At 28.7% G+C, this 18,883-nt stretch overlaps 2 protein-coding genes and 1 long non-coding RNA gene across 3 annotated transcripts; all 3 read right to left on the bottom strand.

Annotated features, from left to right (window-relative positions):
- Window positions 1-406: 406 nt before the first annotated feature.
- LOC136085279 (uncharacterized) lies at window positions 407-1,392 on the bottom strand. The gene is made up of 2 exons (XM_065806570.1): window positions 967-1,392; window positions 407-769 (listed from the first exon to the last, which is right to left on the bottom strand). The coding sequence occupies exons 1-2, from the start codon at window positions 1,390-1,392 to the stop codon at window positions 407-409; spliced, it is 789 nt and encodes a 262-aa protein (XP_065662642.1).
- A 5,596-nt stretch (window positions 1,393-6,988) lies between these two features.
- On the bottom strand, window positions 6,989-7,704 carry LOC136084569 (uncharacterized). The gene is made up of 2 exons (XR_010640642.1): window positions 7,428-7,704; window positions 6,989-7,267 (listed from the first exon to the last, which is right to left on the bottom strand). It is a non-coding gene; the product is annotated as an uncharacterized LOC136084569 (long non-coding RNA).
- A 7,166-nt stretch (window positions 7,705-14,870) lies between these two features.
- LOC136084568 (uncharacterized) lies at window positions 14,871-17,759 on the bottom strand. The gene is made up of 2 exons (XM_065804762.1): window positions 17,339-17,759; window positions 14,871-17,114 (listed from the first exon to the last, which is right to left on the bottom strand). The coding sequence occupies exons 1-2, from the start codon at window positions 17,638-17,640 to the stop codon at window positions 15,005-15,007; spliced, it is 2,412 nt and encodes an 803-aa protein (XP_065660834.1). The 5' UTR covers window positions 17,641-17,759; the 3' UTR covers window positions 14,871-15,004.
- Between the last annotated feature and the right edge of the window lie 1,124 nt (window positions 17,760-18,883).

Below are 18,883 nucleotides of genomic sequence, written 5' to 3'. Positions count from 1 at the left end.
GTCTAGTTGAATGGCTTGAAGTGCTTGAGTACAGGGTTCCAGGAGAGCTGAGTAAAATAAAATGATAATTGGTCCAAATAAAAAAGTTGTTGAGCTGGATGTTAACAACAACTGATGTGCTGATTGACGTATGTTTCCGTTTGCTTCGTTAGATCCTAGTGGATAAATATTTGGTCAAAATTATCACAAAACACTTGTATGCTCTTATACTTTGCAGTCCATCGAGTCTCGCAGAGAAGAGTAACGTAGGGTAACATTGACCTTCTCTTAGGACTTTCACGGAAAAACGCAATAATTGACTTGAAAGTACCAATTGTATAGCAAATTTGCGAAAGTGCACTCAGATCATTCACAACCAAGTTCAGTCTATGTGATGAGCAATGAACAAAAGCCGCCTTTGGATATTTCATTCTGATTCTTGATTGGACGCCGTTATCCTTTCCTGCCATGGTTGAGCAACCATCAGGCGATCTAAATTGAGACCTAATGATAAACACTTGCTTAATATGGCGTCGGATATTGAAGCTGCAGACATGTCATTCAGTGGAACAAATCCAAGGAATTCTTCCCGAATCATATTCTCTTTTGTTGGGTTGACAAAGCGTATTCCAATGGATAATTGTTCTATCCCAGAAATATCGGCTGTTTCATCAGCTAATACTGAGAATCCAATGGAGTTATTTGCAGCTGACACAATATCATCTACCAGAACCTGTTCAGTTATTTTGATCAATTCTTTTTTGGTTTGATGTGATGTATGTTTTGCATTCTTTGCAGCAGTATCATAGTAATTTTTTATAATCTAATCACCAGCCTCAATTCGATAGTTCAATAGCTGATGCATATTTCATTTACTTCCTACCTCCCCTCGCAGAGTCAAATCATTTATTCCACACAACAAAATCGTTGAAAGGATAGAAAAGAGCTTCTGTCTCTTTGCTTTAACATTGCGTTTTATAAAATTACCAGCTGACATACAATTTCCTTATTTGGATTTCTTCTCACTGCCATGAAGTTTTCAGCATCTTGTTGAGAACACATATGCCATGACGATGACATGTGATTTCGAGCACATTCGTTAAAATCCTTATATTTTATAAAGGCTGTAGTAATAAATGCACCTTGAAAACCTCGATGTACTTTTTGTGGGAAAAAAACGCAATATATACAAACAGTACCTTTTAGTTTTGATGAGTACGCCAGCCAAGGAGCATATTGAACCAACCATGCAAGTCTAAACCGTTGCTTTCCAGCTTCATGTTCTGGCACATCTTTTTTGAAATCATAAGTTTCATGGGGTTTGAATGGTTCGGTTAGCATATGATACTTGAGATCATCAAAAACTGAGTTATCGTTATCATTTTTACATTCTGATGATTTATCTGCAATCATAACTTCTGATTTTACTGCATGTTTCCGTTGCATGCATCAACATCTCGTTGCTGTCTTGCATCACAATGGCTTTCACTTGGTGCCACTACCGGTTGAGGAAGAGTAATGTGTTCCTGTGATTTTTCGGAATCATCTGTAGTTGCAACACGTTTAAAATTGAAGTAATCCAAAATATTACTACTTTGTCGTTTTTTAGACATTTTTTTCAGTATTCTGAAAAAAAATATTGTAAAAACCTAAATTTAGAACAGTCCACAAAATTAAATTATAAATGAGTTAAATTGATGAGATATCGAAATAGAATCTTTTAACAGTTAAAAGAAATATTGTGAATATTAAAATTTGTTATTTTGCTTTTCCTGGGACGGGGGGGGGAGGGGGGGAGGGGGAGGCAACTGCCCCTCTTTGCCCTTGCCTTCCGGCGCCCATGATAATATAATATAAAAATACAATAAAATAACATAAATCAATAATATAAAAATATTTTTTTGGTTGTTATTATATTTATAGTATGTAGGTAGTTAAGATAACAATTATAATTAGTAAACGCGAAATTACAAATTTTTGTCCCAGAAGTACTACAAAGTTCTATGGAGTTAAATTTATCAATATTAGAATGATATAAGTTTTATGTAAATCGTGTAAGAACTAATCTCATTTTATATTTTAGCATGAACATTATGTAATAGTATTTTTTATTTTGTAGTTATGAAAGATATGATTAAAAATAAGTTCTGAAAAAACTTTAAAGAAAAAAAATTCTTAAAAAATAAATAAAATTAAAAGAGGCTTTTTTATCCATACGCAAAATATTTAAACTCAATTATAAGTTCTCTCTTTTTTTTTCTACATTATTACTTTTTTTTAATGATGGTCAACTTTTGTGGAAGCTTGTTTATATTGAAATATAGTAAATAATAGCTTTCTTAAATTATAATATTTAAATTTTCAATCAATCATATTCTGAAAAAGTTATTTTAAGAGTATTTACTAATAGTAACGGTGCCAAGCTTAAGTAAGCACCTAAACAAATAGTAACGGTGCCAGGCTTAAGTAAGCACCTAAACAAAGAATTTTTATAAATAAATAATAATAAGTGACTGGATAGCGTCAAACGAAATCTTAAAACTTCGCAATGCGAGTTTGAATTCAAGCTTTATTTATATAGCGCTATATACAAACGTCTGGAAGTCTGGTAAAAATAAAAAACGTCTGGAAGTGTAAAGGTCTGGTAGTCAAATTGAGTTTGCCAATCTTATATTTAAAGAACGTATATGTATATGTAATACAAAATAACTTTTAGTACTTTTCTTACAAAACTTTTCTTAAAAACTTGTCATAGAAATAAAATTAGCAACTTATTAAAAAGTAGTAAAAAATCATACTGCAAAACTTATTTTAATCACAACCTGCAGCAGTATTCACATCTCTCCGCTAAGCTTAACGCAGCTTCTGACTGAAATTTCATTACAATATTTCTGTGACAAAAGTTCTATTCAAATTTGTTTAAATAAACTAATACTAAAATAAAACATTTATGTTTGAAAAATTATATTTTTAACGAACTTTTTTATTAATTCAGTTAAAAATAAATTTTTGACTAACGCTCCGTTAAGCTTAACGGAGAGATAAGAATACGGCCCCTGAATAAACTAAAAGACATAAGAAAGACATGGAAAGGCATAAAAGAATTCATAAATAACCAAACATCATCACATAAAACACCTACTCATCTAAATCTAGACAAAAATATCATCACTGACCATATCACTGTTTCAAATATAGTTAATAATTACATAATTTCTATTCGTGAAAAGCGTAAAACCAAAACTACATTTATTAGCTTTTTTGCATTTATTAAACAACTGTTAACTTTTCTGCTGATGACTAACATACTACTAGTTGAAAAATCATTTAAAAAAAATAAACAAATATATTAATCATGGTTTTGAAAATCTTATTCAGTGGCTTTTATCTAATAAAATTTCTCTAAATAAATCAAATCTGACACCAAAATTAAAAATTTAAAAACCAAAAAAAGCGCTTAAATTTCAGATAAAGCTAATAATTTATTCATGAGGTTCTTTTAAGTATCTTGGTATTCAAATTATTTCTTATCTTTCTTTTCAAGACTATCTAAATGACTTGGCAATGAAACTCAGCAGATTATTATGCCATTATGTAAATACATTGTTTGATATATTTGGGTCTCATCTAAGATATGTATATCAAGTATGGGGACAATCCCATTAACAAATCTTTTTAAGGTTGTCCCATCTCCAAAATAAAGCTTTGAAAAAAATATATTTCCACCTTAATAACTTTAAATCTAATGTGCTATGCAATATCTCCAATATATTAAAATTAGGCGACCTTGTGGTATTCCTTAACTGCCAATTTGTCTGGAATTATCATCACAAAAACCTTCCCCTATCTTCTAACACTTTCTTTACAAGTACAAACTGTCACTATCCTCTTCACTCTATCAATAGCTTAAAATTAGTTATTTCAAAACACCACTCTACATAGTATTGAGATGAATTCATTAAAAATATATTTGCTTATGGAACAAACTACCTCCTTGATTAAAACCTCTTAATTCAATCTCAGACTTTAAAATCAAACTTTTCAATTATTTGTTAAAAAAATACTATTAAATATTTCTACAAATTCAATATTGAATTTTTTTATTATAACTATCAATTTGTGATCCTCAAGTTTTTAATTTTGATATTTTTAACAATTTTATTTCATTATATTAACCCAAAGACGAAAGAAAAAAAATTGTCACAGGGTTATTTTTTTTTTCCGTTTTCATATTTTTTTATCAAACTTTTTACCCAATATTGCATAGTTGCTAGTCCTAGCCTTGCGTTGTTATTAGCTTGATCTTAGATAGTTATTAGCCTTATTTAATAAAAAAAAAAATTTAGGCTTAATTCACAATTTCAAATAACATAAGTATGTAAATATTGATTCTAAAAACATGGTTTCTCGCTTCCTTTGTCGTCCAAACAAATAGTTTGTCAAACTTGCGATTATAACAGTATTGTACGTAAACAACAACATACTTTTAAAACTAAATCTATATCAAAAAAATAAATAATAAATAAAATTATAATAATATTTTATTTTTGAAAAAATATTTATTCTGAGTATATTTTTTTATTGTAAATTTTATATACAATAATATAATATATATAATTTATATAAAATATAATTTAAATATATAAATTTATATATAATTTAATATAATATATATTATAATATAATTATAATATATTTATAATTACATTTAGTCAGGAAAGAACTGAAATAGTATTGTTGTCAATACAACAAAAAACATGTCATTGATCTACAAAGATTCTTAATTCAAAATGTTCTCCCTGCATTTATTGCTGCATATCTCCTTCATCATTATTATCTCCTGGATTTAAGAAGCCCATCTGAAAAACGCGCAAAAAGTCCGATTAAATTGATCTTGAGATATTGGAGGAAAACTGACCTACACATATTTTGTGCTCCAAAAAAAATTTATTTTTAAAAGTTACTTCAGTGTAGCGATACAAACAAATTATGGGCATATAAAAAAATGCAATTCAAGAGCATCATGAAATAAACCTGATTAAATTTTTGACTTCTGGAGAATATATTCTTTCAATTTTCATAAACTTTTTTAAAAAAGTTCCAAATCATATCGCAAAGAAGTATGCTCTTGAACAGGAAACAAAAGTTCAATTGTTTTTACTAATACTGGTGCATATCTTAACAGCCAGAAGCTAAAAAAAAAAAAAACAGAAGAAAATTGAAGCGCTATTTTTATTTTGACTACCACATGCATCAGAAACTAAGCGAACTTTGTCTATACCATCCATGTTTTTAATACAAAACTTGTCAAACTCTACACTAAAGCAGAAAGAACTTTTTTTTTTAAGTCGTTCTCATTCCAAGCATAAATAGTGACATTATCTTTATTTAAAAACCACTATTTTTGTATTCTACAACACAAAAGTTGTATACGTATAGTTGTTTACTGTAATAAGCTTGATGGTCTGGAACTTTATGGATGATTTAGTTTTTCTGATGGCCAAAGCAAATAGTTCTCAAATCATCTCTTTGTTCCTTCAGAAGATCATAGAATGCATTTGTTCTTTGTTTGTGAACAGCTAAATTAGTAATCAAACTGTTCTTTCTCTCAAAATCATTTTCACACTTTATTTGGTGTTGAACTCTTTCGCAAAATGAACAAGCATCTGATTTAGGAAAGCCAAACTCTAAATTAAAGTTGAGTATTATGATTTTTTGGAAAAATTCATGCTACTAGTAGATTAGGTTGCTTCTCTGTTTACATTTTCCAAACGTTTAAATGCTTTTTAGATCTGATGGCAGATACAGTTTTTTATAATTGTTTCTGCTCTATTGGCTCTCCCTTCCAGGAAGACTCTAATAAATTCTACCACAGCATTACACTTATCACTAAACTTGTTGCTTTTTTTTATCACCACCTCTGTTTTCTTCTTTTCTGTTTTTAAAGAAATGTTTAGCAATGTTTTGAACACGAGTTACCAACCTGTAAACATTTTAGAAAAGTGTCTTAACAAACATGAACTACTCGTCTGTTTTTTTTCCCCATAAAATAACTTATTTCACAATTCGACCCATACCTCATTTTTTTATAATCAAAATGCTCTCTTTTTCTAGGTTGTTGTTTTTTCTGAATTTTTCTGAACTTTAATATAAATTTGTCTCGGTCACAGACAAATTTATATTAAATTGAAAAGGTTGAAGAGGTCTGAGTCTTTTATTCCAGAACATTTGAACGCTGTATTGTGTTCACTTTGGCCATAATGTCTTGAAGGTGGTTTAGGTCTGTGCCTTAAAATAAAAAGTTAAATTGTATGCATTAGTTACGAAAACGAATTATTATTTATAATATGTATTATATTGTACATACAAATTTAAAAAACGCTAGTGATATTTTAAGTACTCCCAGGTGCTTAATACAAGGGGATAGGAGTGGGGGTGGTTAAAAAAACACGTCACTTATCGCTCATCTAATTGGGTTCTGACTTAGCATGTATTGAAGCTTTAACTCAGTTTGACGTGTTTTGAAAACGTTTTGATATTTTCCTTACCTATTTTTAGGAATAAGAGCCTTTTGATAGAAATAAGATTTAAATAGATGATAGATTTCAGTATATAGAATATAAAAATGGCATTAATTCAAAACAATTTTTTTTGTGACAAAACACGTTTTGCAGATGGGTTCCTAGATACTGAAATCTAACATCTATTTAAATACTAGTTCTTTTAAAGGGCTCTTATTCCTAAAAATAGGTAATACAAATGCAAAACGCGTCAAGTCACAAAAATAAATAATAAATGAGGCCTTATTTATTAATATAAATAAATATATGCAGGAGAACATTCACAAAAATTCCAACTATTATTGTGAAAATAAGTAAATCAAAATTTCAAGAACAGCTTCTTTAAATTTTTATGCAATTTATGCTAAAATTTAAAAAAATTTATTTTCGCCTAAAAATATATGAATAATAGATTTTAATAGATTGAATGGTTTAATATGTAGCAGAAAAAGGTTATGTAGATATATTCTGAAATCTCGTATAGAAATATAAGTATTTTAAACATTTTTTAAAGTTATATTGTTTTTGTACTTTCTGCTTTTTTGTTTTGTTGTAATCACTGTTTTGCTCTGCTGTGTACAACATCTGTAATTTTTGCTTTAAATATCGTAGGTTTCGTATATATTTCCTTATTTGTCTTCTAACGTTTCTCTTTAGATGGGTCTCTATGGTAGTATTTCTTTTGTTTTCAGTGTTTCTTTTGAACAAATTAGGATGTCCGGCGGAAACTAAATAGTTAAAGAATTTAAATTCATAAAATACTTTATGTTTTGATTAAAGTTTTAAATTTAAAATAAAAAATATTTTCATGCATTAAAAGTTTTAGTTATTTGGACTTGTTAAACAGCATATAAAAATTAAATGAAAATTGAAGAGTTTTTTTCTTACTTGAAAAAACGAACGCAGTGTTTTCGGCTGGGTTTATAATACCATTGTTCTCTAAAACTTGCTTGACATCTTTGAATATAAAAGCTAAAGACAGAACAGTAGCTACTCCAAGTAAAGATTTCATTTTATCACCTTGCTGTTGCTTTTGGAATTTTAATTAAAAATTTTAATTAAATTATTTACTGAATTAATTTAAATTACTTTTAGCAAAGGAGTTTTAGCTATGGTTGCTTTTATATTATTCCAAAAAGCTTATTGGTGATTTTATCTAAATATTGTTTCATACAATGTTTCCGAAGTAATTTACTGTCTCTGGAAAAGTGTCAATCAGACTTATATCAAGTAAATTTATGTCATGTGTGTTGTGTCAAATACCATGCGGCCATTCCTCGTAAACAGTGGCGCGACTAATTAACTTTTTTTGATTCAAGAACTACTAATACAAATATTTTAATTTCATAAGAGTTTTTCAGCACAAATGTTTTAGTTTACGCTTTTTTCATAATTTCCAAACTATGTTTTAAAATGAAATATGCTAAACACAAAAGTCTTGCAACATCAGTATTACACTGTACTATTATAAATATATCAGTAGAAAAAAGTTTGTTTTTCATAATACTTTTTAACGATAAACATAAGTGCAAATCAAAATATACAGTTAAATATGATATGAATGTTAAAGCGTTTTTAAATAGATGCTAAAGTTTTATCAACTCAACTTTCAATTATAATAAAATATTATATCAGTGGCAGACTGGCCTACCAGTTTACCGGGTCCCGGTGGGCTGGTGTTACATATTTTAGTCACTTTTTTAATCATAGATTGGAAACCCGTGTAAAGTTGAAACAAGAATATTGAAAAAAATTTGCCAATTTTTATTCGAAAAAATATTTGTCAAGTTATAAATATTTTTAAAAGTCAACTTTTAAATGATGATTCAAAACCACGTACATATTTCCATTGGAACAACTGCAGTTCTTTCTATTCTTTTTTCGAATCCTTTTGTTTTAATATTTTTAATCCTTTGAGACAATAACATTTTGATTTATACTCGAGTATATACGATGCATTAAAATTATAATTAAAAAATTAATTTGTATTTTTTACAATCATTAGTTGAAGTGGATATTTTGTCTTGAAAATTCGACAAAAGTTTTTCGACTTAAACGCTGCCATAAACAGTAATAGGCTAAACCTTTCAGCTTTTAATAACATACCTAATGTTGAAACTGTTGAGTTCTAAAGATGAATCATTGTACTAAACTTTAGATAAATTTAGTTTTTTTGTTGACAATGACACAGCGATGAAAATATCAAAAGGAGTTGCAGAAAAAGTGCATGAAAAAACAAACAAACAAAAAAAAATTAGAGAGATCCAAATGTATATAAGCTATCATCTTATTTTTCAAATTCCACTCCTAATATTCCTATATTCTATATAGTAAAAGTAGCAGAATATCATAACCACCAAAAGTTTTGAAAAATGAGCATGAAAAAATGAAACATTAATCTCTGAAAGTAGATGGAATTTTACGAAAAGAAGAAATCTTAAGCTCTGAAAATAAAGATCTTTTCAAATTAACAACGAATGAATTACCAAAATTCTTCTCTGTGTAAGACAAAAAAGTTATTTTAACTCAAAGTGCCACATTTATTTATTTATCAAATATTACCTTCAGCAACTTTTGTGTACCTTATAATCCAAAAAAGACTTACAAACGCCAAAATGGAATACAAAGACAATGGCTACTCAGTAGAAAAGAAAGCATTATTGTGCTCTGTATGCAAAATAAATAATAAATCTTAATCTTGTAAAAGCAGGTTTGTCATTGCAAACAATTCATAGAAATCCTATCTATCAATCTATCAACCAAAAATGTTCAGAAACCTACCTGATGCAAGTTAAAGGTCAAACATTGACATCATCAGAAAAATACATGCAAATACAAAAGTCAAAAATGTTTGAATAGCGAAAAGCTTTAAATGTATTGTTGAAGCTATAACTTTTGTTGGAAAAAGATGCCTGGTTACAAATTACCTTGCTTACAGACCTCACAAAGAGGCCTTGATTACAGATCTCACAGGTATGCATATGCTTATTCACTTAATAAACAACTTGAAGATAATGATCATAAAAATACCTTGCAATCGCTACTCTTTTTCTTAAAACATAATGATGAATTAAAATAACTTTTGGAAAAAGTTATTTCAAAAAAATAAATGTCGAGGTTCTGCAAAACTTGTTCCTGAAAGTCATGTATAAGGCTTTTTAGTTACATTTATCTCAAAAATACTAGATCCGTTATTCCTCATTGTGAGATGTGTTGGACAATTTGCAAGAAAGACTGGTATCTTTTTTTGAATGTCATTCTGGAAAAGATAAAGAGTTGTTTTTAAAAGTAAAATCTGGTTAATTATATTTTTGGGGTAGAAAAGTGCATTTCTGACAGCACTGATGGAGCAAGTAACATGTCAAAAGGATTTTCAATGTGACTAGAAAAAGTTTTAACTAATCACATACATGTATAGTGCTATGTAAATGTACTCAGTTTAGTTATGACGGATGCAACAAAGATCCTTATCTAAAAATGGATGGTTGGGCAGATGCAATTGTAAAAACTGAAAGTGCTGCAAAGTTAAATAGATTACGAAGTGTTGGTGCTACTAAGTGGTGATTTAAAGACATTTTGAAGATATTTTGAAAAGAGGATGTTTTTTTCTGATTTGATCTCAAAATAGGATAATTAGTTTAAACAGTTTAAAAACTAAATTTAATGGAAAAACATTACTGGACTGTCCCTTAAAATATAAAACAATATTGCGTGCAAATATATACTTGAAACTCCTTTTGAAAATAGCACCACTATCTGAGTATCTAAAAACAAGTGGTTTATTACATTAAAGCTTATCACATAGTAGAAATCTATAAGCACTGATGAAAAACTGTTCGTTAATTGTCAAAATAAGTTACTATAAAATATAGACTTGAACCTAATAAAAGAGAATCATTAACAGCAAAAATACATAGAAAGTTAAAAAAAATTGATGATAAATTATAAATTAATAAGTTAAAAAAAAACTTCTTAAAAATTTCAAGTTAAAATTTTTAAAACTATTACGGATCAATCAGTATTGAAAAGATTTTTCCAAGCATGATCAACTTTATAAACTTATGACTGTCTTTGATTCCAGAAGTTTTAAATTAGTTAAAAATACAAGTCTACAAGTCTGCACAAACCATGTTCTTATATCAGTCAGTTTATGTCAGAAAAAACTGAGGATTAATGCGGACCTGAAAATTTAAATTATGATCTGTCAAGCTTTATAAAATAATGAAATCATTGTCAATGAAGTTATTAGTAAACTTAGAATTAAACTTTGATGATCATGAAGTTTCTTTGGATCAGATTTTTGTAGAGCTAGAGATAAGTTAAGTTAAAAAGATAAGTTCAATGTATCTAAGCATTGAGTTGAATTGTGTAAGAATTGTGTATGTAATTTGTAACATGTAACTTGTAACATGTAATTTTAAGATTTTTGCTTAAATTTTTATTCAGATCTTTTCATTATTTACAGGTTCCTTCAAAACCTTTCTCCAATTTAAAACTTGTCAAATTAAAAACAAGGTTCTCTGTAGCCTAAATTAAATGCATTCATTCTAATGTATTCTGAAAAAAGCATTCCTAATTCCATATACTTTGTGCTTGATTAGATGGCAGTTAAAAGTCAGGTGCAACATTGTCTTCTAGCATTATAAATCAACTCATTGCATAGAAAATCAACTTTACACTTAATATTGCAAGAATATATTACAATATTTTTCAAATTTGTGAAAAACTTAATCTATTTTTGTTGCTAAAAGTTACTATTCAGACCAGTTTTTCCCTTTAATTGAATTAAGTTATGAGCGGAAGATTATATATAGCCCTCAAGTTATGTTATGGGTGAAAGATTATATGTGCTCCTGGGATTGGGGGCAAATATTTTAATTTTTTACCCCAATCCCAGGAGAATATTTTGAAAATTTTTCAAAACATAAGAAAGAAGTATTTTTCGCTTTTTTCTCTTAACTATTTATAAAGAAATATAAAAAACATTTGTGAAGTCAGAAAAAAAAAACATAGCATTTTTACACTCGTAAAATTTAATGCTTTGTAAAAAAAAGAAACCAAGTTTTAGTCGAGATGGAGAAAGATAGTCTAATCGCGTACGTGCTTCTTGTCTTTAGCACCCTCCACCCTCATTTGTAAGCAACTGTACGTTTTTGGGTAAGCCCCCCTCCAGCATACCTGCGAACCTACTTTTAATGGAAGACTCCTTATTAAATTATCTATTTTTTAGTTTATTTTGTCTGAGTGTACAAAATATGTCTTTAGATATTGGAAATAATTTGTAAAAATTAAAATTTTTAGAATATTATTTTCAGGTGATGCAATTCAAAAATCACAAACTTTTCAATATGCTACTAAGTTTACGAAAACGAATACGAATAAAAATTTCCAAAAACCTACTAACTTTACGAAAACGAATATGAAAAACTTCCAAAAAATTACTAACTTTACGAAAACGAAAAAATTCACAACGGTTATTTTTGATAAATTATCTTCCACTTGCAAAGATTTTCAAGGTTTTAAAAATTATTTAGTTACGGAAGTAACGAAAACATATTTACTATATTTCAGGGCGTACTAAAATAAAAAGCCTTCTCATCACGCAACGACTTGAAAAATGTGGAGACTGATGTTTCTTGGTCTGATGCTCTCAACTGTTAGGTTTAGTTTTTATTTAAGTTTTGAATATCAATTCAAAAATTCTTATAACGATATTAGTAGGAGGTTGTGGTTTGATTTTTTGAGTCTATTACTCAAAAAGCATAACCTAATTAAATAAAAAAACTAAAAATATCAACACTAAATAAAACACTTAGTCTAGACCGTAATTTACTAAATAATTTTCTGTGGTTTTATGAAGAAGTTGATTTCTTTTATTACAAAAATTACAAAAACGTTTATAAAACAGAAACTATTGTTTTGCCTCATAACAGAGCACGTCAAAATACTGCCAGAAAACTACAACAAAATGGGGAAACTTATAACAATAGCAAAAAAAACAACGGCTTTAAAACAATTAGTTCAAAAATAAACTGACACTAACAGAAGACAATAAAACTACTTCAATATATTTATGTACAATGAAATATTGTAAACAAGAGTTAAAAAGTAAAAATATAAAAATTTTTAACCAAAATATCATCAAAAGTTAAAATACAAATCTTTTACATTTATTAACAAAATATCATCAAAAGTTAAAATCCAAATCTTTTACATTTATTAACAAAAGCTAACACAACAGTTTTAAAGATTTAACTTTAGTTTCATTGTCTGACGCAATACATATAATAATTTATTGTTAAATAATATATTTATAAGAATGAATACATATAACAATTTATTGTTAAATAATATATTTATAAGGATGAGAGAGTGGTTTCTTGCAATTATGGTGAAATCATAAGTATATGCAGTATCCATGAATAAACAGGGCTTAGAATATCTACAAAGCTTTGAAATGCCAGCATAATTAAACAAAATGTAACTTAAGGATACCCATTCACAAAATGTATCGCTAAGTATTTTCAGGCCACCGCGGTCTAAGACAGATGTAAAATTTCCATAGTTACTATAATGCAGAAAAGTGTCATTATCAACTTCATTGTCTTTTCTAGAAACATAACCTGCAATGTAAAATAAAAATGACTTAATATCATATAGAAGTTGGACTAGTAAATCATGTAAACGATTGAACACCTAGCACTCATCTTCAAAAAAAGTTTATAGAAACAATTATTACAAGTATCACTAAATGTAACGCAGCACTTAAAATGTTAAAAGCTTTCTGAAGAAATAGTTTACTTTTGTTGATGTTTCAATTTTCACTTACTTGTTGAGTATTTATGAAATAAGTTCCCTCACTACCTTGTCTGACTTTTCCAAATTCTTTTTCTATGGGTTCTGTCGTAAAATGCCCAAGCAATAAATTGCAAAAATGTATACTTAGTTCAACTAAACCATTACAATTTTAGATATACTAATTTTTTTTCCTTGAACTAATGTTTACTTTAGCAATTTAGAAAACTCAACTAAATCATTGAATCGTAAAACATAAACTGATGATACTAGATCTCGTAAGTTGTCTTTCAAATAGATTCCTTCAGCTGGACTTTTTACATTGACTATTTTCCAAAACTGAACCACCTTTAATGAGAAAATAATAGTCTCATTAATCTTTCATACCTTGATGACACTTTAATGCATTTATAGTCTTTTCACTAAATAATTTGAAATATGTATCAACTTTTTGTCTCTCAATCGGTCTTGGTTTAGCCGCAACGTAAGCCAGCTTAGACATTTTAACTAGCTCACCTTCTTCCAACTTTTGAGGTTTTTTGATGTGATCCCATTTAACATGATATTTTTTCCCTCTCTAATACTAAACTCAATCTCACCAGATTTTTTAGTGATCCAATTATTTTGTATACCCTTCAATAAGTGCACAAAATCAAAAAGTAAAAAAATGCCACCGTTTGTTAACCATGTAGATAAGCAATCATATCGTTTAAAAAATACTTGATTTACTCTATTACTATCGTTAATTAAAGCAATAACTTTTCCATTTGCTTCTTATATTTGGTCAATTAAAATAATAGTTTGATTGAAAAATAAATTTTTTATCATAAATGTGTAAAACTTTTGAAGTTGTACGTTAGGGTGTTTCATATTTTATCAATTTTCGAAATCGAACTCGCGAATCGATTTATAAATTGACTATTTGTATAAAAATAAGTTTGAGCAAAAAAAAAAAAAAAAATTTAATTTTCAGGGTCCCCGCCAGTTCGATTTTGGGCCAAAAATGATCGGTGTTTTAAAGGCCTGGCGGGGACCTTAAAATTTATCGAAATTTTTTTTTTATTCTTTTAAATGTTATATGTTGGATTGAATATTAATCACATAAATGGAGCATGTTGAAAAAATTAAGAAATTAGTCTACAGAATCTTTTAAAATTGGTGAAAAATCCAAATTTTCCATCTTAAAAATCTATTTTATCACTCAATCGCGTATAAAAAACATTTTTGATTTTCTAATAAACTGTTTCCAGACGCGGAAAAATCAATAACCTAGATTTTTTTAATAATAGTGTCAAATGAGGTATATACAGGTCTAAAAAAAAATTTCTTTTATCCTTCGAGGTAACCTAACCCTTACGCTAACCTTAATAGCCTAATAACAATTGTTTATTTTAGTTATTTTTATAATAAAAAAGACTTAATGAACTTACTGCAACATTGTTAAAAGTGGTATTGTTGTTATTAGTTTTATTGCGTCAAGATTAGAAAGTATATGGTAGCTTTTCAACTTTAAATGATTTTCTTGGTATTGTTGCAAAGTTTTTTTTGGTTTTGTAAAAAATAAAAAATAAAAAAGAATGATATGTTTAAGTATAATTAAATAAAAAATACATATTTACAAATCAATATTACATCATTAAATAAAAGTCATCATTTAAAAACTATATTATCTATTTTGCAATTGCTTGATATGCTAATTGCAAATCTTCTTTAGTCTTTGCCTTGTTAAGGTTTTCTCTCCTTTGGTGAATAGCTAGCAGTAAGTCCTGACGATCGTCTTCATTGTGAACGTTATTTACAAAGTCTGATACAACTTTAATAGATCTTTCAGAAACGTCGTTAACCACTGTAAGGTTGGAAACAAACTGGGAAAAAATCTTAAACTGTTCAATATACTCCCATAGTGGTGCCGGGCTGTTTAACCAAAGTTTATCATTTAGCTTAGTAAGGTTTAACAAACTAAATATGAACCAAGAGTTTTCTCCCACTAGTTGGGCAATACTTGGTGGTTTTTCTAGGTTAAAGTTAAGAGTTTTTAACAAATTTAATTTTTCGGAATGCCGAAAAAATTCAGGAACTGGTTTCGAAAAGACCATTTTTGCAGCTTCTTCTCTCTCTGCAACAGAAATACCTTGGTCTAGAAGAGCCAGCGGAATTAAAGTTTCATCAAGGTACCATAAATGTGATTCCATTGAAACCATTGTGGCATCAATTCCATTTAAAATTGTTTCAGAATTCTGAACATATTGTTCTACGTAACCTCTATATTTTGTCATTTGCCAATAGGCTTTTATATCTTGGTAAGGCGCAGCGTAAGGTAAAGAGGTTTTTAAAAACCAGACGGTATAAAAGATTGAGATAAACTCAGCAGTAGACTGCACTTCGTTCTTTTGATCGTCTGTCAATTCATAAGACAGTTGCAAACTCAATATCCGAATCTTGAGATAATAAATAGCTTTGGACATAAAACGTGCATGAGACACGCACCCTGGAGCTTGAATTTTAAAATCTCTTTCAGGGCATAAGTACATTAGGGTTAGTTTCAATAACTCCTTGTAGTCTCCTCTGGGAAAAGTGTTTTTTTTTAGAGCAATCTCGCAATATTTTACAGCATCGAGTTTATGGATTTCTAAGAAAGTGGAAGCAATAGATTGAGTGTCATATTTTACAAACTTTGAAGAGTCAATGCTACTTTTAATGTCATTCCAGTTTAATTGGAACCGTTTAAACATTAGGTTTTCTGGAGATTTAGTTTTTCCACTGCACTGTCTTTCACAGAAGTGTTTTAGATGTAACTCATAAACATGCCTCCTGCAAGCCAGCTCTAGTAGAATTGAGTTTTGTTTATGACTAAACCTGACATTTGTACCAGAAAGTCTTCCTGTATTTGTAGCTGTTGTATCAAAACATAAACCTTTCACGTCATCACATATTCCATACTCATCCAGTATTTTAACTAAAGCATCGTATTGAGCTTGTCCAGTACCACGATCAATTGCTGGAATGCCAAGGAGCTTCATTTTACCATCAATATTTACCGAGACCGCAAATCGATCTCTTTTTGATTTTATACCTTGTGTGATGTCTTCGATAATTTTTCCATCAAAATGTGCTATTATGGGAAAAGTAGCTTTAGCGGTAGCAATTTTTACATTTTTCTTATATTGTTCAGCATTTTCCCGAATAGATTTTTTTTGAGCTCGCCAAATAGTTGAATGAGACACTGAAAAATCAGCCATATTTCCGCCTGAACTTACGATTAAATCCGTACATACATGCACTAGATCTCTTGATGAAATATTTTTTGAGACTGATGTCATGGCAATATCTTTAACAAAACCTTTCCTTAACTCTTGTTTTGCGTTACTTGGGCCGGGTTGCGATAAATCAAAAGAAATATCTGATTCTGTACTCACGTCACTGATATCTGAGAGAAGCTCTATATCTGTAGTTGATTCGTCTATTTGGGGTAACTGTTTAATATTACAACTTTTTAAAGGCTTCTTATCTTTATTTACCGTTTTATATCTCATGTCTTTGCTCCCCAAAGTCATTAGACGACTGGACTTTTGGTCTTTTAAAAATTGGATATCAACATAGTATGAAAGTTTATCAAGGCTCGTTTTTTTTAAGATTTCCTTAATATTATCTTTACCAATCCAAAATACCTGCTCCCCCTTCTTTTTGAATTCTTCCCTAGATTTCTCTGCTGCTTTAGAGTCTTTATTCTTACTTTTCTTTAATGTCTCCCAACTATCGATTAAACGAGTAATATTATTCCTGAAAAAATTAAGATAATACATTAAATAAAATAGAAATATTAACTTTAAGATGCACCTTATATTTTGCATTATTAAGCTATAATCCACACGTAATAACAACTAAAAAAATTAGTTGCAGTGGTACTACAAAAAAACCTTAATCATCTACTAGCTTATTAAGTTCGAATGATTATACAAATTTATAATAACTATTTTATTATAAATTGAAATTATAAAACTTACCTTATAGATTTATCCGTTAATAATCCATCTTTATAACCTCCGTCTAACCATGGTTTTTTTACTGCAAAAAGAATACAGTTGTCAGGGCAATTGACAAGTCCGGAGCACATTGCGAATTTATCGGGCCCATCAGTACAACCAATAAACCTTTTGGATGGAGTTAACTTGTTACTAGATCTTTTAAACTGAAAGTTAAGAATTAATTCTTTATTTGTTGCAAAAGTTATCTGAGTTAAGTTTTCTATCAGGCTTTCTTCTTTAAATAAATAAGCTCTAGCTTTTAGTCTCGTAATTTTAGCCATTTTGAATATTATTTAAAAAAATATTAAAGCACTTATTATTAGTAACGCAAATTTAGTTTAAATACTTTGTCTTCGCATTGGAAAGTAGTTGTTAAATTTTAAATTATTAGTTAAGTACCTTGGTATATACATTTTCTAAAAATATTTTCCGATCAAATTTCCGGATTTTCAATTTATTGCTCTCTAATGTTTTGTTAAGTAGGGGCCATTAAGGTTAGTGTCCGGAGCATGTTACTCCATGGATCCAATTATTATTTTTTTTAGACTTCATTTAACACTAATAAAAAAACTATTCAAATTATAGTTTTTTCCGGGTTTGGAAACAGTTTATTAGGGTATAAAAAAAGTTTTTTATACGCCACCGAGTAATAAAATAGGTTTTTGTGAAAGAAAATTTGGATTTTTCACCTATTTCAAAATATTATGTAGACTAATTTCTTTATTTTTTCGACATGCTCCTTTTATGTGATAAACATTCAATCCAACATATAACATTTAAAAAAAAAGAAGATAAATTTAGATAAATTTTAAGGTCCCCGCCAGGCGCTTAAAACACCCGACAATTTTGGCCCAAAATCGAACTGGCGGGGACCCTAAAAATTAAATTTTTTTTTTTTTTTTTTTGCTTAAACTTATTTTTATACAAATTGTCAATTTATAAATCGATTCGCAAGTTCGATTTCAAAAATTGATAAAATATGAAACACCCTATTGTACGTGTCACGTGTCAGGGTAGCAATACTAGGAAGTTTAAAATCGTTTCTTAATTGATTATATAAACTACGCAACTGTGTAAATACTCAAAAGCTCAAAAACTCGAACAATAACCTCAGGGGAATATTTTTGCTCAAGAATATAACTTGAGTTTATGTTAATCATGCTTTGAACTAGCTGAAGTAAAATTGTTTTCTTTTTTGTCTTTTCAAAGGAAATAAAATAGCGTAATGCCTCGAAAACTTGTGACCAACATTTGAACTTATGAATACGATTTTTAAGCAACGAAATAATAGTAAATCTAATTCCAGCACAATAGATTTCATATGATAGGTCATTAAATACTATAAGACAAAATTTATTAATACCAGTATTGTTTTCAAGCTTATTTGATTGAATACAACGGCTATTCAAACAAGTATAATAAACGACTAAATCATTAGGTTTTCTTTGAGATAAAGATTTGAAATTTTTTTCAAATGAATCAATTTTGTCAAGCTCTACGAATTTTAAAAGTACATCTTCTTTT

This window comes from Hydra vulgaris, chromosome 09, assembly GCF_038396675.1.
Source record: "Hydra vulgaris chromosome 09, alternate assembly HydraT2T_AEP".
NCBI classification, from domain to species: domain Eukaryota; kingdom Metazoa; phylum Cnidaria; class Hydrozoa; order Anthoathecata; family Hydridae; genus Hydra; species Hydra vulgaris.
Note: the sequence above shows the minus strand (reverse complement) of the source record. Positions and strands in the feature narration are given on the sequence as shown.

Coding starts and splice junctions, on each gene's coding strand:
- LOC136085279 (XM_065806570.1), bottom strand. CDS start 1,392: ATGATTGCAGATAAATCATCAGAATGTAAAAATGATAACGATAACTCA. Junction 770..966: donor AGGAAATTGTATGTCAGCTG/GTAATTTTATAA, acceptor ACTGCTGCAAAG/AATGCAAAACATACATCACA.
- LOC136084568 (XM_065804762.1), bottom strand. CDS start 17,640: ATGGCTAAAATTACGAGACTAAAAGCTAGAGCTTATTTATTTAAAGAA. Junction 17,115..17,338: donor TTAACGGATAAATCTATAAG/GTAAGTTTTATA, acceptor TAATTTTTTCAG/GAATAATATTACTCGTTTAA.